This window comes from Anabrus simplex, chromosome 10 (assembly GCF_040414725.1).
Source record: "Anabrus simplex isolate iqAnaSimp1 chromosome 10, ASM4041472v1, whole genome shotgun sequence".
Classification (NCBI taxonomy): domain Eukaryota; kingdom Metazoa; phylum Arthropoda; class Insecta; order Orthoptera; family Tettigoniidae; genus Anabrus; species Anabrus simplex.
Genome location: NC_090274.1, coordinates 22,635,036 through 22,660,764, shown reverse-complemented (window position 1 = coordinate 22,660,764; position 25,729 = coordinate 22,635,036). Strand labels below are relative to the sequence as shown.

At 39.4% G+C, this 25,729-nt stretch overlaps 1 protein-coding gene across 1 annotated transcript in view; it reads right to left on the bottom strand.

Annotated features, from left to right (window-relative positions):
* Positions 1 to 12,205: 12,205 nt before the first annotated feature.
* LOC136881768 (uncharacterized) overlaps positions 12,206 to 25,729 on the bottom strand; it is a 234,386-nt gene continuing 220,862 nt past the window's right edge. The window contains exons 15-18 of the mRNA XM_068229499.1: positions 24,996 to 25,153; positions 22,070 to 22,276; positions 19,766 to 19,916; positions 12,206 to 15,313 (exon numbers count right to left, since the gene is read on the bottom strand). Coding sequence (XP_068085600.1) covers positions 14,070 to 15,313; positions 19,766 to 19,916; positions 22,070 to 22,276; positions 24,996 to 25,153 — 1,760 coding nt within the window. The 3' untranslated portion in view covers positions 12,206 to 14,069. The remainder of the gene's footprint in view (positions 15,314 to 19,765; positions 19,917 to 22,069; positions 22,277 to 24,995; positions 25,154 to 25,729) is intronic.

Here is a 25,729-nt window from a genome sequence, read left to right as displayed (position 1 = left end):
TTCTTCCGCCCTGGTGGATTTCCCCATCTTTATGTTGGCGAACCTACCTTCTGTCTTCACGCCCGTCTCGTCACTCCCCGCATCGCCCCGCTTCTCCCGAGTGGGGGGGGGGGGGAGTGCGTGGCGCATATATCTGAGGTCAGTGCCTCTTGTGAGGAGTTCCTCAGATCGCACTATGCGAGTAACTTGACTGTCCGAAAGCAGCGCCTCGTTCCGTTTGCTTCATCTACGGGTAAGGTGATAAGAAGAATGTTCTTCACCTTTCTTTTCGGCTAAGGGAGGGAGTTTCTTTAATCTTGAAAATGTAATGTTCTTGGTAATTGTTCTAGGAGAGGCTACGGGCCTTGTTTGTTGGAAAGAATAAGGTTCTTGAAAGAAATGTTAATGTATGAGATAATCTGTTTTAAATCTAGTCTGTTATACTGGGTTTTGATAACGTTGGTTACGAGACTGAGCCCCTGATGTTTTGTATAATTAAAATTTTTATATGGCCAAACGCTTCTAAAATTGTTAAATATTCGTATTGCTTGAGAATTGTATTGTGATATTGGAGTGAGAATGTATTCGAGGAACACCCCACTCAGGTTATGGAGGAAATAGTGGAGACTTTGAATAGTGTAGGGTCAGATCCCAGTTTGTAAGGTCTTGCCTTCTGATGATTGTAAATGGGTTGGTTCGATCAATGTTTGTTCTTGTTGGGATGTATTATATTAATAAATATCTAGCATAGCAGATGGCATCGGTTTCCGTTAACTTTTCTATCGACCTTATTGTATCATTGGTAAATGGCTCTGATCTTAAGCCCGCACCTTCCTTACTTCCGCTTCCGCTGCCTATTCATGATGTAGCATTCTTGTGGCAGAGCGTGGTTTGAGCTCCTACCAGTTTTTTGGTCGATTTTGAGTGCGGGGGGCCTTCTTCGTTTACGGTGTTCGATATACTGCTTGGTGGCAAGGGATATTTGCAGTATGGATACTCGAGACGTGACCTACCCTGGATCTCTTCGAAAATGGGAGCTCTTATACGAATTATTAATTCGTAATTTAGACTCAAACGGGACAGTTAAAGCGGATGAGCTCTTATTACGAACACATTTAGGCAAAGTCATCGTAGTGCCCCATTACTCCGACAGTGAGGTTGCGAGTTCGGCGTCCCTTATTCAAGTTAATTTAACTGGCATATCCTCAGTTATGGATTTTCTAGAAAGCGATGTAGCGTCCCTCCATCAGCTAAAACGAGTACAAGGGCGTCGGCCCATTACGTTCATCGGACGGAAGATTTACTTTCCTTACAATTAAAGGAGGAAATAGTGGAGACTTTGAATAGTGTCGGGGCAGGTCCCCGTTTGTAAGGTTTCGCCTTCTGATAATTGTAAATGAGTTGGTTCGATCAATGTTTGTTCTTGTTGGGATGCATTATATTAATAAATACCTAGCATAGCAGATGGCCTCGGTTTGCGCTAACTTTTCTATCGACCTTATTGCATGACTGGTTAATGGCTCTGATCTTAAAGCCCACACCTTCCTTACTTCCGCTTCCGCTGCCTGTCTATGGTGCAATGAAGATGGCAACATGTCTTGAGTTAACCACCTTTGAACGTGTGATGTTCATCGCCGCACGGCGCATGGGTCATAGCATTGCGGAGATTACACACGAATTCGGGTTTCCGAGGTCAACAATGTCGAGGGTGGATCTTCAATATCACAGAGAGAATGTTACCACCTGCGTAAACCGTCGCACGGGAAGACAACAGGTGTTTAACAAACGGACATCACGTCGCCTCCGCAGAACCATACTGGGCGCTCGATGGACTACTGGGAGTCAGATCACAGCTCAGTTGAATGTTGGGAGTCAAGAACCCATTTCTACCAGGACTGTAAGGAGGCAACTGCACCGCATAGGCTTCACTAGCCGACGACCAACTCATGTCCCTTTGCTGACACCTCGACACAGAGCTCAATGACGTGCATGGGCCTGCGAACATCGGCAATGGAGTATGGTACCGTGGTGGCATGTGGTATGGTCTGATGAATCCCGGTTCAAATTTTATCGAGCTGGTGGGCTATGAGAGTGTGGCATATGCCCCATGAAGCTATGGATTCTGTGTGTCAACAACGTTGTGTCAGGCGGGAGGTGGTTCAGTTCTGGTCTGGGCAGCGTTCTCATGGTCGCAGTTAGGCCCCGTTGTCCCGCTGCAGGAAGCGCTGACAGGCGCACATTATGTGGACATTCTTTCAGACCGTCTGCATCCCATTCGGGCCCTAGAGTACCCTGATGGAAATGCCATGTCTCTGCTCTGTGGTGGCATGCAGGTGGTTGGAGGAGCACTCCAGTGAAGTTATGACCATGAATTGGCCGTCCAGATCCCCCAATCTTAATCCAGTCGAACATTTATAGGATGCTGTTGATGCTGGTGTATGCTTCATGAGCCCCACACCAACTACACAAGACCAAATTGTGGGTAGCAGTGCAAGATGCGCGAGTCCAGATCCCTCCAGAACGATTCCAACATCTTGTAGTGCCTCGCCGTACTGCTGCCGTTTTGAGGGTTCGTGGAGGAGCAACTCGTTATTAACATCACATTCAGTGTCTTCTCATGACATTTGGCCACTCAGTGTGTAAGATACAGTGTTGTCATTTGTTTGCTGTGAATATGAGAATTGAAGAGGTGCATTCCAAAACCTGCTAGGTCAATTTATAGGGGATTTTAGTTGTGCTGCTCATTGTGTTGCCCTACGCATGATACGCAACTCTTCACAAGAGTATGTACTTCAAGTCTATCTTAGTTGTGTTAATTTTAAATATCAGAACTGATAATTTCTTTCAAATCCATTGTCATCATATTCCGAACCCAACTAAGTAGATGAACATGCACAATAACGATAAAAACAAAACCGACTTGGCAGTCTTTGGGGCATTTTATTTCAGTCCTGTGTTAACGCAAAAACATTTTGTGAACAAGCACTGATGGAACCTGAAGGGTACAATGACAGTATTGTTTGTAGGTACATGAAAATGTAAAATTTGTTATAAGTGACGTACAACTACTTTCAGTATTCCTCCCCTTAAGTAATAAATTTGTAGATTGCTTAGCTACATCTCTCCAGTTGCTCTATTTTCTGCCCTCCTCTCGAGTTCAGCATATGTTCCACAGTTAATATCTCCTATTACCTGTTGGACATACTGGAAGCAAGGTCCTCCCTTCCAATATCAATTTATGCATGCTGCCATGCCTTAGTATATGCCCTATTAGTCTTGTCCTAGTTTTGATACTCCTCCAAATAGCATTATTTTCCCCTATCCTTATATACACTTCTTCATATCTTACCTTGTTTCTCCAACTTACCTTTAAGATTCTTCTCTCGCTCCACTGTTCGTAGGTGGCTAATCTCTTCATTTCTTCTGCTCCAACGTTTCACATTCAAACAGGGCAACACTCCACACTAATGTTTTTAACAACCTTTGCCTTTGTGATATAAAGACTTTTCTTTTTGCTGAATGTAGGTAAATCTAAAGTTGGCCCATTAATGTAATTTTTACACTTGATCGTCTCATCTGCCGCATACCATTATTTTAGTTTTCTGTTTATTGATCTTAATATTACAAAGGTGCCGCCAAAACATAGGGTAACAAGAGCTTGCACCAACGACCTATATTATACTGCATAGACTGGTGGATAACCTGCCATCTTTGAAACAACTTGAAAGCAACTTCGTCATGTTTTCTGCTGGCAGAATGGAAGAGGGCGGGCCAACGTACTGTGTCGAGTGGATAGCCGAAGCAACTTCTGTTGATTTGTCAAGTCATTACCTACATCTTGTTAATGTAATTGCATTATAATTAGCTCCTCAACTGAGGTTTGTGTCAGGAAGGGCATCTGGCCCTAAAAACATGCCACATAAATATATCTCACTTCATCCTCAACACCGTATCAGAAAAACTGATGGTTGTTAATGCTTTTATATTATCATATTAACAACCCAAGTTTTAAATTCTTTATCCTGGAAAAATGTTTATGATAAGTTACAGTTAGGACATGGGTACATGCTGTATTAATTTTACAGAGTTACCATTTTATATATGAAATAGAAGTTTATTCTATTTGGAACAAGGAAAAATGCTTACTTATAAAATTATATATTTCATGCTGTTATATTCACTCTGTTTGTGCAATTATACACAGAACACGAGGTAGGAATCTTTGCTTGTTGACAACTATCAGCTGACGAGTGCCTTGAGAAAACATGGCAGACGTGTTGCAACTTTTCTTGGCCAGGAGTGCTGTATAGGCCTGTCCAGTCCGTCTATGTAGTATAATATAGGCCATTGGCTTGCACAGAGAAATTTTATTTTAAATGCAGACATAAGGATACACAGTAGTATGGCACTAATATATGTTACTATTAAGCATAGTCACCATTCATAGGATATGAACTTCATGGTTCTGATCCGTATTGAATTGTAATCACAATATAATTATTCAATTAATGTCATAACGGTCCATCTTTCAATACTATAATATGCAATATTCTAACTTCTAATATTCTCATTCTAAATATGATTTTGAATATTGCATATTATAGTATTGAAAGGTGCACCATTACGACATTAATTTAATAATTATATAGTCACCATTCTTGTCCAAGCACTTGTTCGAATGGTACATTAAGATTCCATTGCTGGCATGGAAAAAATCTGCGTCCAGTTTCTGAAGTTGCATACTGGTGGAAAGCTGGTAGGCCGTATCACTGTTGAATTGCTTACCTCCCAGATGTTTCTTCAGTGGCCTGAAGGGATGGAAATCACTGAGTGCCAAATCAGGGCTATATGGAGGATGATTCACCTGGTTGATTTCCTTACCAGAGGGCGATAGTGAATGCTGCCAGTTAGCGACACACTGGAGTGTTTGCGGGTAGCAATTTGCAGGTAACGATCTGGACTTCTCTCAACAGATGTCGTGTTGCTGCATGACAATGCCACACTACACGCAGCCAAAATGCATGCCTGAATTGTTGCTACACTCCTGGTGGGAGCTACTGGACCATCCTGCCTATAACCCTGACCTCGCACCCAGTGATTTCCATCTCTTCAGACCATTAATAAAGTACCTGGATGGTAAGCGATATGACTGTTCAGTACACTGTCGTGTCACGGCTTCAGGGACTGGACTTGCAGGTTTCTTCCATTCTGGTATTCATGCCTTGCTGTACCATTGAAACAAGTGCCTGGACAAGAATGGTGACTGTGTTGAATAGTAATGCGTATCGGTACCCCAATACTGTGTATCGTTGTATCTTCTGCTACCGCTTTTCCCACACCTGTGTGAACTGTGTAACATACATGTATTTGGCCCTGTTTTATGGCCGGATGCCCTTCCTGATGTGGAGGTATGTGTATCCCTATAACTGCCTGTAAAATAAAATTTTTCCATACAAGATCTAGTTACCAGTACCTTAATTTTTTTTTTTGAAGCCACCTTGTATATATTCATCTCCCATGAGTTCTTCCATTCTTTCTAGCATGGCACTGTATGCAAGTGAAGCATGCACGAAAACTACCTCGGAATGAAAGAGATTAGAAGCTTTTGAAATGTGGTGCTACAGAAAAATTCTGAAGGTGAGATGGATAGATCGAATCATAAATGAAGAGAGATTGAATCGAATTGGTGAGAGAAGATAGAATGATAGGACACATCTTAAGACACCCAGAACATGTTCAGTTGGTTTTTGAGGAGGACAATTCAAACAACATGTTCAAAATTAGTCTTCTTTCTTTATATTTACTAATAAATATAAGAACGCCTATAATTCAATCAACCAGTACTATGAAGTTTTCTAAAATATTTCCCAAATCTAACTCGGTCATATGTCATCTCGCAATTTTGAAAAATCACATGTCAACAACCTGGAGGATGTTGTTGTTATTTGAGTCATCAGTCCATACACTGGTTTGATGCAGCACTCCATAACATCTTATCCTGTGCTAACTATTCATTTCTACAAAGCTGCTGCAACCTACATCTGCTCTAATCTGCTAGTCATACTCGTACCTTGGTCTACCCCTACTGTTGTTACCACCCACACTTCCCTCTAAAACCAACTCTATAAGTCCTGGGTGTCTTAAGATGTGTCCTATCATTCTATCTCTTCTTCTGGTCAAATTTAGCCAAATTGATCTCCTAACACCAGTTCAATTCAGTATCTCTTCATTTGTGATTCTATCAACTCATCTCACCTTCAGCATTCTTCTGTAACACCACATTTCAAAAGCTTCTATTCTCCTTCTTTCCGAGCTAGTTATCGTCCATGTCTCACTTCCATACAATGCCACGCTCCAGACGAAAGTCTTCAAAAACATCTTTTTAATTCCTATATCAATGTTCAAAGTGAGCAAATTTCTTTTCTTGAGAATGCCCTTACTTGCTTGTGCTAGTCTGCATTTTACGTCCTCCTTACATCTGTCATCGTTAGTTATTTTACTACCCAAGTAATGATGTTCATCTACTTTCTTTAAGCCTTCATTTCCTAATCTTATATTTCTTGCATCACCTGACTTTGTTCGACTATACTCCATTACTTTTGTTTTTGACTTATTCATATATTCTGTATATTCATATGGAGGATTTAAGTATAAAATCTTACAGTAAAACAACTATCAGCCCTAAAATAATTATTTTATTGTTTTTGTTCTTTATTGAAGTAATTAGAGGTTTGATGTAGGCCCTAGTAGGGTTTCAGATCAACCTCTTTTATTTTAGGGCTGCTGGTGGAGGGATTTGACAGTGTCAAAAAACTCAACTCAACAAAAAACAGATTTGTAAAACACATTTTTTTATTATGTTCAATGATCTTTACTACAATATATTATAATTATTATTCTTTGTATATTTTTTTACATGGATGTACAGCATCAGTTACATAATACATCTCAAAATTGTCAGGGGTAAAAACAAAAAAACAAAATGGGAATGATAATATTTTGGAAAAGAAAAAAAAAAAATTCTAAGAGAGGGAGACAATTTGAGCTCTGCATAATATTAACACAAAAAATATATTACATCACAAAGGAAAGGGGGGGGGGGGGGGAGGGGAGCATTAAAGACTAGCACTTACTGCGTAACTTACGGTATTGACTAAGTTTTTGATATGAGTTGTCAAGCAAATTGATTGATTGATTGTTTAATCAGCTAATAACTGGATTTAGTGGGTTCCAACCAATGCCATCTGTAAAAAATTTCTTTTTGTAAGAATTTTATAAATCCACAAACTTTTTGAATTAATTATATCTAGTTTTTCTCACAAATAAGGGATTTCATATTGCTGACATAATTTGTTCTTTGATTGAAATCCTTATGATGCTAGGATGAGAAATAATAAAATCTCTTGCTATGCATGCATGGTTTTAAAAATCTCTCTGTTCCATAGTTTTGTCCTTGTTGTAACTCATACCAGCATGACTGAAGGGCAGTGCTGACAATCCTTCCGCGACACTTGATTTGTACTGCCTGCTTAGTGCATGCAGGCGTAATGTGACTGGGTAGTACAATATTTCTGAAAGGCATTTATTGTTGACTCTGTTGGATTGACACTGAAATGGCACAGGCTGTTCTTGGATATTCAGAAGATTCCACAACTCCCAAAGGAAATCACTACGTATTTCAGAGCAACAAGAGAGATGTTATTGCAAATTTGTAGCATGCTGCATGAAGAAGAGTAAAACTATATTGACGTACCTTGACCCTTTTGATGTCGTGCTGTAATGTAATGGTTTCGCGGTAAGAATACCAAGACAATGTTAATGAAAATGCATGCACCAAGGAAAACTATTCTCCTACTTACATTTTTGGAGGTAAATCACTGTTCCTTTTCTTCCATAGGACATAGGTGAATAGAGAACATGTAAGTGTGACTATAACTGCAATAGAGTTTCATTTTCTTCATTTAAAAGTGTGCTAATTTTTCATAATCTTTGAAAATGAATTTCATAATTTGGCCTAATATTTACATATATAGTGTATTTTTATCATGAGCATGATACCTTTATGAGAATATTCAGCTAATTTTGAATAAAAAAACTAATGTTTTACACAGTTCTTGAAAGTACTTTTTGAGAATTCGATTTTTTTTTTTTCAGAATTATGCACGCGCAGATTAACCACACAATAACCTCTTCTTTACTTGTCGGTAGATAAATTATTCTCTAATGAGTTATTTAATGTTAAAACATTGCATATTTTAATCATCTTTCATATATTTATCCATCTTCACACTATTGGAGGTAAATAAACAAGATTACAAGCAAGTGACACGAAGCAGCAGAGTGCAGGGCTACCATGCGTGAAACTTGCAATGAATCGAAAGAAAGATTTTACAAAACTTCTCTGATATCGATATTGCATTTTATCAATATTTCCAGAGAGTAAAAGCTTCAATCTTTCTAGTGGTGTTACTTATGCTGCCATCGTGTAACAGGAATTAAAGATATAGGCGAAAGAAAAATTTGGCTGACAGATCGGCCTCTGGCATTTATAGCAGCAGCTCGCACGGTCAGCACTATAAGAGTTAATCCGCCACTTGAATAGATATCGAATCATGTCTGTTGTTTCTCCCATATTCACTTCTTCTCTGACCCTGTTTACTAGGAAGCCCCCCTTTAGTAAAGAATACTGGAATTTATTTGAAACATCAGCAACCAGTCTCCGACTTTGGGCGGGACCAGCGATTGAAGTATGGCATCGCCATTGGCGCCCCAAGCCGCACCACTCATGGTCAAGCCTAGGTGCCAGGCTGGTCCCCTCTTCATTCGCTCGTGTTGGCACGGCAATCAAATATTCATGAGCGCAAGTATCTCAACTCTTAAGAAGGTAGTGTTTCAGTGCATGTATCTCCACAATGGAAGTAGCAACTGATGATCAGACTGTCAATATGAATAATGCTTCCTAACCTGATGACTCTGATATAGATGCTAGCGAATGAAGCTCTAGCATGTAAGGCATTCTAATTTATTACTAGGTCATGTTTTGTCCAGAACACAGTCATGGGGATGGTATCTGATTTAATTGTTTCCCAATGGCTATTTTTTTTAAATATCAGTTTTGGTTCCATTGCTAGGTAGAAATAAGAAACCTTTCCAGTGGGATAGTTTGCAGCATTGCTTTAGGTATAAATTCAATTTTATTTCCTCTCTCTGCACCACCGCAGCTTTGAGAGCTCCTTTTTGAAAGTATGTGTGCAGTATGTTCTTCATTCGTGCTGGACTATGTTGTCATTTCATGTACTGTATGTACAGGTTACTGATGTTTCAAATATATTTCAGTATTTTTTTTTACCAAAGAGGGCTTCCTAGCGAAGGCAGTAAAAAAGTATTCAGTTTAGCAAGAACGGTGTGGGTTCAGTTCGTTGTCAGGAAGTCAATGAAATTTTAAGTAAATACAATTTCCGCTTATGGGGAGCCACTTAGCCTTCAGGTTCACTCAGCTGTCATCGAATATGAGTAACAGGTTAATTCCTGGGATAAAGGGCATGTGGCAATCTATTCTACCCCATAGACATTTTCAAAAAGAAAAAAGAAAGAAAGAGAGAGAGAGAGAATTGTACTTTTGAGTGACGACAGATGTCTTCCCTCATAGTGTAATAACAGTAATATTAAACTAATAATTATACTTACCAAGCAAGTGGCCATGCCGTTTGGATCACATAGCTATCAGCTTGCATTTGGCCACAGTCATTTCCTTACGACTTCTAGTCCTTTCCTATCCCATCATGACTATAAGACCTATTTGTGTCAGTGTGACTTAAAGCTAATTGTAAATAATTACATTTTTTAAACTCGCCACATTACGAAAATATAACTTTAATCCTAGTTAGAACGATTTGCTCCAAAAGACTGCAACCTTTCTCATAGCACACAAATCTGAACCACTGCTGTCTATTTCAGTAACAACCCATTGCTCATTTACAGGCCTGAAATGTTAAAGGCTCATGCTTTTATATTTTTTTTCTAACAGCTACAACTCAGAGAAAGCCACAGAAAGAGTTACGAATACTACCAACCAGCAAAAAAATGAATCATTATTGCAGATCTGAAACATCAGTGATGATATAGTAGCCCACAAACTATTGCTCTGGAACATTGCCTATTATCTGATGTGTTTTATTTTTTTTTAATCCCTCTTATGGGTTGAATTTTTCAAACATTTTAAACTGCCACTTACGTTACAGACTAAGAGGAACTTCTGTACTGAATTTCACTCTCAGTGGGTTGGTCCCTCCTGAGAAGATATTGTGATAAGGGAGGGAGTTGTATTTCACATTTATGCACAGTGTAAGGAAATATATTTACCTCAGCCAACTTGAAAATTGTCAAAAATATCGAATGTGTGTTTTTACTTTCAATAATGTTATCATGGGACTCAAAATCAACCTTCTTCAGAGTCTGATTATTTGCTGAAGTAATGATGCTACAGGAAGCTAAAGGAAACGATCCTGTTGCAAACAAAATTTGTTTGAGAGAGGAAATTAATTTACTTATCTGGGCTATAAAATCACATAAAATCAGAAAAAAAACCTTTGGGAGCTATAAATTAGGCTATGAAGCCATCCTTAGTTTTTACCTTAGCAAGACCAGTCCTATGCTAGGGAAATGAAGCACGGAAAATAGGGAAAACTGATGCTAATAGAATTACCAATACAGAGATGAAATACATGAGTAGAACAGCGGGATGTTACTCTATGGGATCATAAAAGTGAAACGATACTGAAGGAACTCAAACCTGAATCAGCAGTAGAATACACAGTCTGGTTGGAAACCAACATGAACCGTGCATATGAGCGTTAGAGGGTTATCATACTGATAAATAGAGAAAGAAAGAAAATCCACAGCCTGTTTCCAGTCATTTGACTGGGTCAGGAATGGAATGAATGAAACCCCCATCTGGCGGCGAGGATAGGAATTGTGCCAGTTGCCGAAGCCTGTCGCACTCCTCTGGGGCAATGATTAATGAATGACAGATGAATTGAAATGATATTGGAGAGTGTAGCTGGAATGAAATATGACAGGGAAAACCGGAGTACCCGGAGAAAAACCTGTCCCGCCTCCGGTTTGTCCAACTCAAATCTCACATGGAGTGACCGGAATTCGAACCAATAAACCCAGCGGTGAGAGGCCGGTGCACTGCTGCCTGAGCCACGGAGGCATACTGATAATTAATTTGGAAAAAATAATTCAATGTCTTGCGCCTTTTAAATTTTATTAACTGCGTAAGTGAGCCAATCAGCTCGCTTCGCAGGTGAACAATTCAAATGCGCTTTGCGAGGCAGTGCTGCTCAATCTGCACATGGCTTAAGACTGCATGAGAGCACCAGTCGAAGAAGGTTCGCTACAATGAGAGCCCAAGTTCGCTCTACCTAGTTCACGTTTATTTTAAACACCCTGTACATAAGGTTATCAAGAAAGGCGGAAAAATCACGTTTGAAGAATGGATATAGGAAGATTTCCCAGATATATTTTCAGGTACTTCCTTCCCTAAAGGAACAAGATCCATCGGTTGTCCAATGTAATGTTGGTAAGAGAATGCTTTATAAGTTTTTTGAAAAATAATTTGCTTTACATCGCACCGACACAGATAGGTCTTACGACAACAATGGGACAGGAATGGCCTAGGAGTGGTAAGGAAGCTGCCGTGGCCTTAAAGTACAACCCCATCATTTGCCTGGTGCGAAAATGGGAAACCATGAAAAACCATCTTCAGGGCTGTTGATGGTGGGGCTTGAATGATAGGATTGTAACAGGCCACCAGGTGTAGTATATAAATGGACAATGATTATGATAACTTTGTTTCTTTTAAGTGGAACTACAGTTTTCTACACCCAGCATTAATGAGGTGGATTTTGTACGTTCAGGTGTGTGATTATTTTCAAAATCCTACCAATACTTCTTGTGAAAATGGAAAGTCTTCAAATATGCCTCATTCACCAGACTTGGATCACCCTATTCAAATTAATTAATAACCAGGCAACTAAGGCACACATGCTTAAACGCGGACGTAAATACACCAGAACATTGTGCAATTTAAAATCTTTAATATTGTCATAGGTAACAGTTAAAGGAAAAACAGAAATGAGACAATCTCTAAGGGCCAACTTTATTATACGTACATGCATACATACATACATACATACATACATACATACATACATACATACATACATACATACATACATACCTAATGCCTTGACCGCCTGGGTAGTGATTCATTCTAGCAAGGCATGATAAATGAAACATGTTCAAAGACATTCTGCTTCCTCAAAAACTAATAGTCAGACTTTGAAAATATTCACACCTCTGTTTTTGTCAAGTTCATAACTCTAATGTAAGGTGAGAGTTCAGTTAAAAGAAAAATTAATAAAGCACCAGTAATTTCATGACTGAAATAGTCTAAAGAGCTTGAATACTTTAATATTATTATTTTTATCTTGGCAGATACTGGCTTGCATTCAATAGGCCACCACATTGTTTCCTGCTTGCATCTCTTGGATTAACAGGGAACAAGGGACACTTCTTCATGTCTGTTGGTTTCATGATCATAGCGATGGAACCTCTCCAACTTTACATATATTTCAAACCAGATGGACGTGACTTTTCATTTCGAAAATTCCACCTGCATTGGCCGCGGTTCAAACTTAGGGTGCCTTGATGAGAAACCAGTGACTATACTGCTCAGCTATCATACCCCATCAATAAGAATGTATATTCGAAAAAGGAACTCCCTTGAAGGCAATGAAAATCATGGAAATGGCTTTCCTTTCTATTCAGAGAGCTTTAACTTTGTAATTGCTTTGAAGACAGTGAGTAAATGATCCCCTTCGTTGAGAATGATTAATTCTATTGTCTCCTAGATTAACACCATTTCCATTCCTTGTAGACATGATGTGTGCTTTTTTATCAAGAAAATAAGGCAACACTTTTTACGTTTCACCTAGAACTTTACTCCACGTCTTCAGAAGAAAATCTCGACTGTTGGCGAGGAAGACTTGTACACTAATGAAGGTTTGAATTTGGCTGTTAGTAATAGGATGTGGTACGTTCATTCGCCACCAGACTTTCAGACTGCCTGGGTTACGTTTGGAGGGACATCCATCAGATTCAATTTTACTGGCAATAGTGGGATTCATGCTAACTTTGGGAATAACCCCGAACCATTGACAATATTAGAACATTTTCTTACTGATGAAAATTTATCTGAAGTAAAAAAACAAAATGCAACACGAGGAAAATTAATGCTCAGTTAAGGGGTTAATGGCGGACGGCCACGTGTTACTTAATTGCTAGCCAGTGGCCCTGTTGAAATTGCTAGGACTTCTACGTTTTTCAATAGCTTCCCATATAATCCCTGACCTGTAGTGTTTAGTGTGGGTAAGAGCTCAAGTGGAACACGATATCATGACCCAACGATAGGGCATGATAAGCTATTGACAATTTGTCTGGCTGGTTGAGACGAATATTTCGTTCATGTTCCTTGATACCAGTACCAAAGGACTGGCATGTTAAGCCAATGTATACCTTGCTGGAAGTACAGGGAATCTTGTACACCCCAAGGTGCCATCAGCTGCCACTTGGAATGCTAGTGCTGTGCCAGCATACAGTGAGCTATCTGGTGATGAATGAACGTACCACTTTCCATTACTAACTGCCAAATTCAAACCTTCACTATTGTAGAAGTTGTCCTCATGAACAATCAAGATTTTCTTGTGAAGACACAGAGCAAATTTCTCTGAGAAACATAAAGAATTTCATCTTAATTTCTTGACAGGGCATAAGCCCAGAAAGCCTGTTTCATATCTACAAATTACGGGCCATAATAGCATCAATGATAACATTTCTATCCCTTGTTTCCCAATGAGCTATTAAACAAAATCCATTGTTTAGTAGATCAAATTAACAATCACTTGGTTACATACCATGTGTACCAGGAGTGGTATCTTTCTGTAAATCAAAAGGCAAATGAAATCCCTACTATTGCACATTATCTTACAGATGACAGGTTGGTACCACTGTTTCCATTATTTATTTCACTGATATGAAGAATTCTTATCAGCGCCTTGGTGGAACACAAGATTCTGTTGCTGTTGGTTCTTCAAATTGGCGCTGGTTGGCGACGATCGATTGTTGCCAACGCAGCCGAACGTAATGAATCCTCTCGTTGGACTCTCGATGACGGTGCCTGTTGATGAAACAATAATATGTCCACTTCTACCCTCTTTCCTGCTGCAATTTTCTCTTGGATTAGCGGAAGACAAAGAGCTAGAACTTACGCCGGAATCGCTGGACTTTTCGCTGAAAGAACACCCACGACCTCCTCCGCTTCCTATTCCAATGTTACCACTCTCACAGCCTAAGCCGAGATCACTACTGCCACCTACAACATATTTAACCATAGTAAGTTTAGGATTTGTCTCACAAGAGTCTTCGATTACGCCACAGGGCGGTGGCGATGACGATATTTCATTGCTTAGTACTGGAGAAATATCTGCGTTGGTTGTAGTCGTGCACGAGAATATGTTGCTGGAGGGCGAACGTCTACTGCTTGGAGATTCTAACAGAGCCTGCTGTGGCTGTTTCTTACAGTTACTTCGTATACTACCGACAGGCGATGCCACAGATGGACTTGCAGCCCTGCGATTTGGATCGACAGACACCAATTTCCCTCTGGCTACAACGTAAGGTTCTACCGATGTTCTAACAGGGGACGAGGAAGCACTAGTTTTAATTTGGTCCACGGACGAGACCGGAGACACGGCAGGAATGGAAGTCACAGGGATATTGGGAAGGAAGTTCTGTTGTTGTGCGAGTGGCAACTGTTTCTCAGCTAAGTCCGTTGAACCCTGACGGGGTAAAGTGATTTGCGACGCCGCAGGTACCGAAGAGAACTGCCCGTCACTGTTTGGAACTGTTGCATTATCACCACTTGTGTTATTACACTGTAACAGTAGAGGATGTTTTAGTGCCACAAGACCGGAATCTAAGTTGTTGGGGATCTCGCGTATGTTATTACCACCGCACATGTGTTCAGACGCCTGACCACCAGCTTTATCGCACATCGGTTGTTTATGGCCGGTAGTCGACGACCGATGATGATGGTGCTGCATTTTATGATGATGACGATGATGTAGAGTATGGAACCGTTCCTTCACCGACGCTTCGTAGCAGCCCGAGTCTCTGGGAAAGTGGAGACGTCGAAAGGAATGCTGACCATCTTCGTCCTCGCTGCTCGATGCTGGCCCTTCCACATCTGTGTCTTCCAGGCTCTCAGGAGCTGAAGAGAAAGAAGAAAAGATTATGGACATTCAGTAATAAAATAACATATAAAAAACAAAATCACTTTCAGTAGACTGAGTCAGTTAAAAAAATAAATGTCGGAGGAAAGTTCATCAAGTGACTAGTTTAATATACAAAATGTTCCATAAAAGTTAATGAAGTTCCTCCAGTATACTCAGAAGCATATAAGCATGGATACGCTTTTTTTTAAAAGTTGCTTTATGTCGCACCCGAGACAGATAGGTCTTATGGTGATGATGGGACTAGAAGGGACTAGGAGTGAGAAGTAAGCAGTCGTGGCTTTAATTAAGGTACAGCCCCAGTATTTGCCTTGTGTGAAAATGGGAAACCATGGAAAATTATCTTCAGAGCTGCCGACAGTAAGGTATGAACCCACCATCTCCCGATTACTGGATACTGGCCGCATTTAAGCGACTGCAGCTATGGTTACTGCGGTGTCAGAAAATTGCTGACACAAAACTGTCCACGCTAATTCTAGAAGGACCCTCAATCCGAAAACATATCCATGTTAAAAATATGCAGCTTAATTCATTATATAAATAATGATACAAAAAATTCTTGTGAATAAGTGTCAATACTTTATTTTATCATATTTGATCTACAGGACTGGTTTCAACCTTTCTTAGGCCATCCTCAGCGGGTCACACAATCTGATATTAACATACATGCAATTATAAACAGTACTAAATCCAACAGGGAATGTCACATGACAATAACACCGTCAAATTTGTTGTTTCGCATGATTAGGGACAATCACTGAATTGGAAACTTGAATTTTATATTTAAATTCACTATCTTCTTATGAATAACATATGTAAAAATAGATTTATAAAAAGTTTGGAGTATTCTTAAACTTGAAAAGTCGTTACATTTCTTGGTTCACTCTAATACTAGGCTCGGAGTCGATAAACATGCGTGATTACACAGATGAGCGTATATAATGTTCACATGTCGTTAGTCATATGGGATGTTGGACTTGTGGCTAGCACTTCCTTATTTCATAAGCCATTAAGTTACACACTTGTAATAAAATGGTTATGTCTAAAGTTAACTTAACTATGATTGTGAGGTAAAATCAGATCTGTTCATGAAATCTTGATAAAATAGACATTGGTGTGAACACTTGGTGGTACATGTAAAATCAAAACATATGTTGAAGTTCAATGACTTGCATTGTGGACATAAAAATGGTTCACTATTTTACATGTAATGTTTAAAATGTCAGGTGCAAATTCGTAAATATGGATTTTGCATCATAACATACAGGCGAATAACATTAAAACACATGTCAATGCTGGAAAGCAATATATGAGATTGTGTTAACTCAGTAGAGATTTAAGTGGAAATTATAGTGTAGATTCTTGAAGCGTGCACTCTATGATGCCTGTGCTATTTTCATTCAAAGAAGAATCTTAACATGTCCTATTTTAAGATACACCATGTGGCATTTGATTGATGTGGAGACTCTCTCTTCACAGTTGTCTATGGGTACGACAATTGTTGCTGTGGTTGACATAGCGGTGTGTGTTGCTTGGGAGCACGTCGTGCCAATCAGATCTAATTTTACCTCATAATCATAGTTAAGTTAACTTTAGACATTACGATTTTATTACAAGTGTGTAACTTAATGGCTTATGAAATAAGGAAGTGCTAGCCACAAGTCCAACATTCCATATGACTAACCACATGTGAACATTATATATGCTCATCTGCGGATTCACGCACGTTTATCAACTCTGAGCCTAGTTTTAGAATGAACCAAGAATACTCCAGACTTTTTATAAATCTATTTTTATATATGTTATCCATGAGAAGATAGTGAATTTTAATATCAAATTCAAGTTTCCAATTCAACGATTGTCCCTAATCATCAGAAACAACAAATTTGACGGTGTTATTGTCGTGTGACATTCCTTGTTGGATTTAGTATTGTTTATAATTGTGTGTATGTTAGTATCAGATTGCGTGACCCGCTGAGGATGGCCTAAGAAAGGTCGAAACCGATCCTGTAGATCAAATATGATAAAATAAAGTACTGATTAGGTGGAAGCTTTATTTTCATTGTAATTGTGTATAATATCAATACGGAAATGAAACTACTGTATTAGATTACGATAAGCGTAACTTCAGATTTGAAACTCGATGTGTTTTGAATATGTTACTGGTGGCGCTTCATAGTGGAGGAAGATTGGACTCTAAAGGCGCTGTCATGAAATCTACTGCAAGCTTGGGATGTATCACAGAATGCTGAAGATCCATTGGGAAGACCACGTCACTAACGATGGCACTCTGCCAAGTTGGAAAATCATCCAAGCTTAACCCTTGAGGGCAAGATAGAAGGGAAACCTGGATGTGAGCGGAGAAGATTAAGCTGTGTCCGGAACCTCTGATGGTGATCTGAATTCACAATACAACAACCCTGATGTGTGTAGGACAAAATAGGAAAAATGACTCCCTGGTTGTCATAAAACTTCTGAGAGAAGAAGAAGAAGAAGAAGAAGAAGAAGAAGAAGAAGAAGAAGAAGAAGAAGAAGAAGAAGAAGAAGAAGAAGGAGGAGGTTACTGGTTTATCTTTTACAGTTTTTGGAGACTCCAAGTTACAGAATTTTCTACCGCAGGAGTTCTTTTACGTACCAGTAAACTGAACGACACTAGATTGTCATGTTTGATCATCTTCAAATAGCAGCGGACTGAACAGGGATTGAACCTAGCATCTTGGGCTCAGAAGGCCATCACTGTATTGTCTAAGCCACTCAGTCAGTCATTTAAATAAAACAACTAAGGCCATGACAATGCATTAGTCAGCATGCGTTACTTTCCTAGATTGAGCGTAAACGGACATGTATGGAGATCATTCTACATCTATTCTCTCAGTGTGGGGAAAGGATACTTTCTTTCTTCTGTGGGGACATGGTAGCATTCTCCTGCCTGTCATTAACTGCCGTATGCTAGAATGAACGCATGGTAATAGCTTTGGATGGAATAAATGTGAATTAAAAATTAAAGAGTACATTGTAAGATATTATTTTTAGTGATTAAAGATAACATTCATAATGTTCTGTTTCAAGTCACTGCCTAAATTAATTGAATTTAATACACACAAATATAATAGAGGATTGTGGTGACATTTAGTAAAATCACAGAGGCTTGCAGACTGAACGCTGAAAGACCTAACAGTCTATAATGATGTATGTAAATATAATCTGATTCCCATTCCAGACATACTTTGCATCAGGGTAACCTCCAGTGGAATTTCTCCAGAGCTAATGAAAAAAGAGCGTGGACTGCTGTTTTAAATTTAGTAGTTCAAAAAGGGAGAATTTTTTAATATGTGTGATCATTGAGGTTGGCTTGGTCTTTTCTGTGATATTTGAATCCATTTCTTTTCAATTTTGACTCAGTAAAGTTATAAATGTTAGGTTCTTTAGTCTGTCAAAACTAATTTATGAATTACCTGAAGATGGCCACAAAAGGGCCAAAATATCCTGGATGTTTAAGTCCATTTTTTAATATAATCATTCAATACTAAATAGATGGAACCATATAATACATTCAATTTAAGAATTAAGTTAATCAACATTATACATCAATACGGAACCCGAAATGAAATTTATAAACTGCAAGGGATGTCGTAAGCATCACACTCTCATATACAGTACACTAAAAGGTTATTGAAATTTTGTAAAGAGTACACCCAATGCACATTGTACACTTTTCTCTTTAAGAATAATCCTAGATATGCCAACTTTCAATCAATCAATCAATCAATCAATCAATCAATCAATCAATCAATCAATCAATCAATCAATCAATCAATCAATCAATCAATCAATCAATCAATCAATCAATCAATCAATCAATCAATCAATCAATCAATCAAAGGCAGATTTCCTATTGGATTCCTAGCCTTTTCCTGAAAGATTGCCAAGAATGTGGGAATTTATTGAACATCTCCCTTGGTAAGTTATTCCAATCCCTAACTCCCCTTCCTATAAACAAATATTTGCCCCAATTTGTTGTCTTGAATTCCAACTTTGTCTTCATATTGTGATCTTTAAAACGCTATTCAAACTTATTTGTCTATTAAAGTTATTCCAAGCCATCTCTCCACTGAGAGCTTGGAACATACCCCTTATGATGATAAAGATGTTGATTACCATAGGGAACCTGAAATATTTGTTCTGAATGAGTAAGTTTATAATACCAATATAGTTAGTTGGTTTGCTATTGGACGTTATAAATTTTGCCAGCTAACTCATTCCTGGTTGCCATTGTTTCACCCCAGTATGCTAAGTTGGGCTCATCAGTTGGCAAGTAGCACACCTACCAACTTTTATACATTAAACTGTATTACTCAACCGTACACTAACCCTGTCCTTTTCAGTTAGTGTCTACTGTATGCTATGCTACATGACAATCAATATCTTACAGTCATAGTCGTGAAGAAGTTCCACAGCTGTCAGGATCTTGGCACGGTGTTCAGGGTTGCTAATCCCCAAGTAATCCAGGTCTTCCCCTTCAAGATCCTTAAACAGCTCCAGGTCTTCGTAGCCGTTCAGCACAAACACCGAGATGTGTTCCTGGAACAAGCACATCCACAATTAGAATAATGAAATTCAGGAAATTAAAATTTACCATTCGGTTCTTTTCAATGTTAACTCGTTGGGTCCGAGCCACGGAACCGTTCCGTGCTCTGTCTTGGTGGACCAAATGCCAAACCAGGGAACTGTTCTGTTGTCTCATTTTACTATGTAATTCAAGTTTCCCTCAAGTGAGTTACATTTGTGATTTGTGTAGGGAATTTTCCTCTCCAATGTTGTATGTTCTTTGTTAATATAATCGATAGTGTGCTTGGTAATATTAGTTTGAAGTGAGCTATCTCTAGACTATGAGATTCCCTTGTAAACAATACGGCTGCCAGTAAACGACTGAAAATTACCGATATGTAGCCCCTTTTAGAAAGTACTGATGATTGGGAATGTATTTTATTCAGTAAAATTAGTAACAGTAATAATGTGAGTAGTGTTCTGATGAACATTACAGGCCAGTAAGTTTGACATGCATTGTACGTAAGCTCTGGGAAGGCATTTTTTCTGATTATATTAGACATGTACGCGAAATTAACAAACTGCTTCGATAGAAGGCAGTTTGGGTTTAGGAAAAGTTATTCCACTGAAGCTCAACTTGTAGGATTCCAGCAAGATATAGCAGATATCTTGGATTCAGGAGGTCAAATAGACCTCAGGCAAAGAAGTAAATCTGGAAATGATAGAATTAGGAATTAATAAATATACAGAAAAGAAATTTAAAAGGAGGAAAATCAGGATTGACGTGTCTAAAGCATTTGATAGGGTGGATCATGGGAGACTACTGGCAAAAATGAGTGCAATCTGACTAGACAAAAGAGTGACTGAATGGCTGGCTATATTTCTAGAAAATAGGTCTCAGAAAATTAGAGTAGGCAAAGCTTTATCGGACCCTATAATAATTAAGAGGGGAATTCCTCCAGCCAACTTGACCTCCCATAGTTACACTAAGTCATATTTGACCAAAATATGATACAAAGGCTTCTTCTTCTTCTTCTTCTTCTTCTTATTCTTCTTCTTCTTCTTCTTCTTCTTCTTCTTCTTCTTCTTCTTCTTCTTCTACTACTACTACTACTCTTAGTGCATTGCCGGTGGCTCCAGTTGGCCTACGCAGTGGCCTCCACGGTGTGCACTAGCCAGCGTATTGGTATGTGTGCTAGGTACCAACTGATGAGCCCACCCTAGCACACGAGGGCAAAACGCTGGCAACCAAGAATGAGTTAGCTGGAAAATTTATAATGTCCAATAACGGACCATTTATATTGGTATTGTTCACCAAGTATTATTCTCATGCTGATAACGCCAAGTGATTGTGTTTATGTTAGGTTATTTTTGGATCTCCTTGCCTTAGAAATAAATATTTAATGAGATTTGAAAGTAGTGCTGGCACTTTACGCCCAAATACCAACCTGTGGCATTCAGTGTCAAGTAACAGGTGAAACTGAGAAACACGAACAAGAGGTGGACGATTGTCATCCTCTCCATGGCTATCAAATAGTATGTCTTCTCAGATCACAGAAGAGTTTAATTAATAATACCAGGGCAGGTCCATACTAAATACTACACAAATTTTGCCTGCCTGGAATCATCATCATAATCATCATAATTTCTTCTCTCCAGTAAGCCACGTACGGTTATGTACAAACCTCCTGCAGTTCGCCCCGTCTAGCCAGAGATATTGTTCATATATGCGACACTAGTTTACATCTCTGATTTCAAGGTCCTTGAAAATCTGCTTCTCCCAAACAAAACGAGGTCGTCTTCTTGGTCTGTTTCCAGGAACACTCAATGTTGTGAGATGGACAGCAAGCAATGGTATGATGATAAATGGGGTTAAAAGTCAGGTTGTGAGTTTCACAAATAGGAAAAGTCCTCTCGGTATTATTGGACCTTTATGTTTTCTTATGTATATAAATGATGTGAGTAAGGAAGTGGGATCAGAGGTAAGGCTTTTTGTGGATGATGTTATTCTGTATAGAGTAATAAATAAGTTACAAGATTGTAAGCAACTGCAACTTTTGTTAGCTCCTGAGTTTGACTTTTGTGAAAAATTTAGCATTTTATAAACTATATATAGATAGAATATATAAAAATTATACAGTAATTTTACAAATAAATGAACGATAAAGTGGTTTCTGGGAACTAACCTCAAGATTAATCCTCTGGAGCAGTTCCTCCACAGACTGAGGTTTCCCGCGGCTCACTCCGCAGTGCGAGTACTTGCTCACCCCTCGTCTTCTCTTATCGGTGAGGATCTCCACGTTGATGAATTTGAAGTTGCCTATCCGCTTGTGACACACCCCTCTCCAGAGGCCACTAGGGTTCATGGCCACGATGTCGATGATGTCTCCTTTCTGCAACACAACAACATAATATGGTCTCATCTATCGTATCCAACTATCCTCAAATGTTGAAAGTGCTCAAACATAGCTTTATCACTGACTGTAATGAAGCCTTCAGGTTGGGATTCCACAGGACAGTTTGGACAGTGAAATAGATGCTCAAGATCTTGAATTGCACCACAGTCACTATCAGTATCTTTAGAATGCAGCCTTGGTTCTCGGCATTCCAGTTCTTATTCCAGGCATTGTATAAGGAATGTTGTAGTTGCGTGCAAACACAGGTTGACAGGACAAGTTGGTTCAAAATAACTAGTGGGCTGAGACAGGGAAGTGTTCTATCACCAATCCTGTTTACAATAGTAATGGATGACATCATGAGTATGGCAAAAGCAGCATATGGAGGAAGAGAAATGAACATGATATTATTTGCAGATGATATTGTGATTTGGGGAGAAGACGACAGGAAGGATCAAGAACAGTTGAATGTGGTGAATGGGAAGATTGAAGAATGTGGATTGAAAATAAGTGTAGAAAAGAGTAAAACTCTTGTTATGACTAGAGGGGAGAAAGAAGGGAAAGGTCAGATTAGACTTGCAGACAAGTCCCTGGAAGTAGTGGAAACGTTTAAATACCTGGGGAGTGAATTAATGGATAATGCTCGACTGGATGCTGAGATTAGTAAAAGGATTCAAGCTGGAAGTTGTTTCTATCATAGTGTAAGAAACATGTTATGGGACAAAGATGTGCCAATGGAAGCAAAGGATACTATGTACAAGATGTATTACGTACCCATAACAACTTACGGAGCAGAAACTTGGACAATGACAAAGAAGGATGAGAGTCGAATACAGGCAGCCGAAATGAAATTCTTGAGGAGTATGATACAGAAGAGTAGAAGAGACAAAATAAGGAATGAGAAAATCCGGGAAGAAATTGGAGTGGAAAAAATGAATCATAGAATAGAGAAGAGCCGACTAAGATGGTTTGGGCACATAAAGCGAATGAGCGACAAAAGAATGCCAAAAAAGGTGATGGAAATGCAAATTCAAGGAAGGAGAGGCCGTGGACGACCACGATTGAGATGGAAGGATACCATCTAATGCAGCATTATAGAAAGAAACCTGGACTGGGACACAGTGTTGGAAGAGGAGTGGTGGAAAGACCGAAGAAAGTGGAGAGGAACCATATTTGCCCCTACCCGGCTACAGCTGGATAAAGGGAAATGATGATGATGATGATGATGATGATGATTCCAGGCAAACGACCGTGTACCGTGCAGGTATTTATGGGAATGTTTGAGACATATGAAAATGTCTGATGACATCATAGCACAAGTACAATGAATATGTGATAGTAAGTAAACTCGTGTCCTCATCCCGAGGTGGTGCAGCTCTTTTCAGGCACACCCCCATTGGAGGTGAGCTGCATGTACCATTTCAACCACATACCAGCCCTCCTGCCATTCTTAAATTTCTGGCAGTACCGGGAATCAAACCCGGGTCCCCGAGGACGGCAGCTAATCACACTAACCATTACGCTACAGAGGTGGGCATGAATATATGATGAAACCATGAGTTGTGTCCAGGTCCAGGATGGAAGTTCAGGGTAACAGTTACAAGAAAGGATCCAACAACTAATGCCCTGATTTTTGCTGGAGATGTACTGGCATGGGGTGAGACAGAAGCAGAAATACAAGCTAGACTAGATCTTTAGCATGAAGCTTCTATAACCTTAAGTCTTAATCAGCAAAACCAAGACAGTTGGCTTGGTGATGAGTAGAAACTCTCCAACTGTTCTTCTAAGAATTGGAGATGAGGAGATGGATTTTCTAGACAACTTCCGGTACTTAGGTGGTGTTCTATCATCAGAAAATACCATACATCAACAACAGAATACAGAAAGCTTCCACATTCTATCATGCTGTATGTCAAATACTGTGAGGTAAAACATTTATGTTAATTTCCAAGATCAGCTAGTACAAAATATTGGCATATGGTCTGGAAGCAGTAAGACTTACCGGATCAACAAAGATTTGTCTTCAGGCAACAGAAATGAAGTTCCTTAGTTCTTGACTACAAAAAACAAAAATGGATAAAATAAGGAATGTGGTTATCCAACAGCAGCTTCTATTGGAAAGAAGCTTGCTGGAGACCCTAGAAGGGAAGAGATTGAAATGGTATGGTCACATGAAAAGGATTGATCTCCACTCACAAGTCTCCTGTAAGTCTCAAGTCAAAATATTCAAAATAGTCAATTATGTGGCACTTTAAATTAGGACTTGCAAAATGCTACTAATCAGCCTGGCACTCTTGGCACATTATCAGCATGAGAGCCTGGCACCAACTTGGTCTCTATGGGCAACTACAGAGCTGAAGGATCTGGCCAGTGCATCCGAGATGCTGGTTCAATAAAGAAGAAAGTTCAGGACCTGGGTATATGGGATAAAGGAAAGAGTGGGAAGGACTGGCACTAAGTAGTCTGAAGAATGACGAATCACATCGTCCACCACGATAAAGCAGTACCGGAAACCCAGAAAGGCTGATAAATGTTAACCAAAGTCCTACATGGCTGACACAATACATGGGGGAGGAATCAGCATTCAATGTTGTTTTTACAAACTTTGTCACAAGTAATGATTAAAAACGAGAAAGATGTTTGTTTCTTCCGTATTGTTTCTTTTAACATAAAATTATTGAATATTATTTTTGAAGGTACAATTTATGCTCCTCACCTTAAACCTGAGAGCATCCTTGTCATAAGGGCTAGGGGTGTAGTCAACCAGCGCTCTGGCCTTTCCAATAGGTGGTCCGACAAGAGTGGGTGTCGTGTCGCAGTCTTCAGCGGACAGTGAGCTATGGTTACTGCCAGCAGGAACAAGAGCCTGGGTACCTGAAACATAAAGACAATCTCAATTACATTCAAGAGTTATAATTAAGAACAAGATTGTTACTGGTTTGTGACAAGATGTATAGGCTAGTTTACAGCAAGGAAATGGTTTATTCCATTCATTATTAATTACTGCTGCAGCCAGACCCTGCTATGAACGGTGTGAAAATGTCGCTCATAGGGTCAGTTGGTGCACGCATTTCAGTGGGCTTGGCAGACTGATGTGCAATAGCAACTTCTGGCTCAGTGAGGAAAGCAATGGGAAACTACCTCACTCCTCATTTCCCTAGTACGCCTCTTCAGTGACACCTAGGCCATCTATGATACCTAATGGTGAACCTGTTGGGGATCCAACCAGCCTTCAGGCTGAATACCCAACATACATACATTAATTACTGCAGTAATGGCAAACTCAAATGCTACTAGAATATAAGAGGTGCTACCCAGAATGTCTGAGATTTAGCTCGTAAAAACACGAATACTTATGTTAATGCCTCAGTTTCAGCATCACCTTCAAAGTAGTCGTCCTGGGTTTGAATAAACTGACTCCACCTATTTTCGAATTTTTGGAAGCACTCA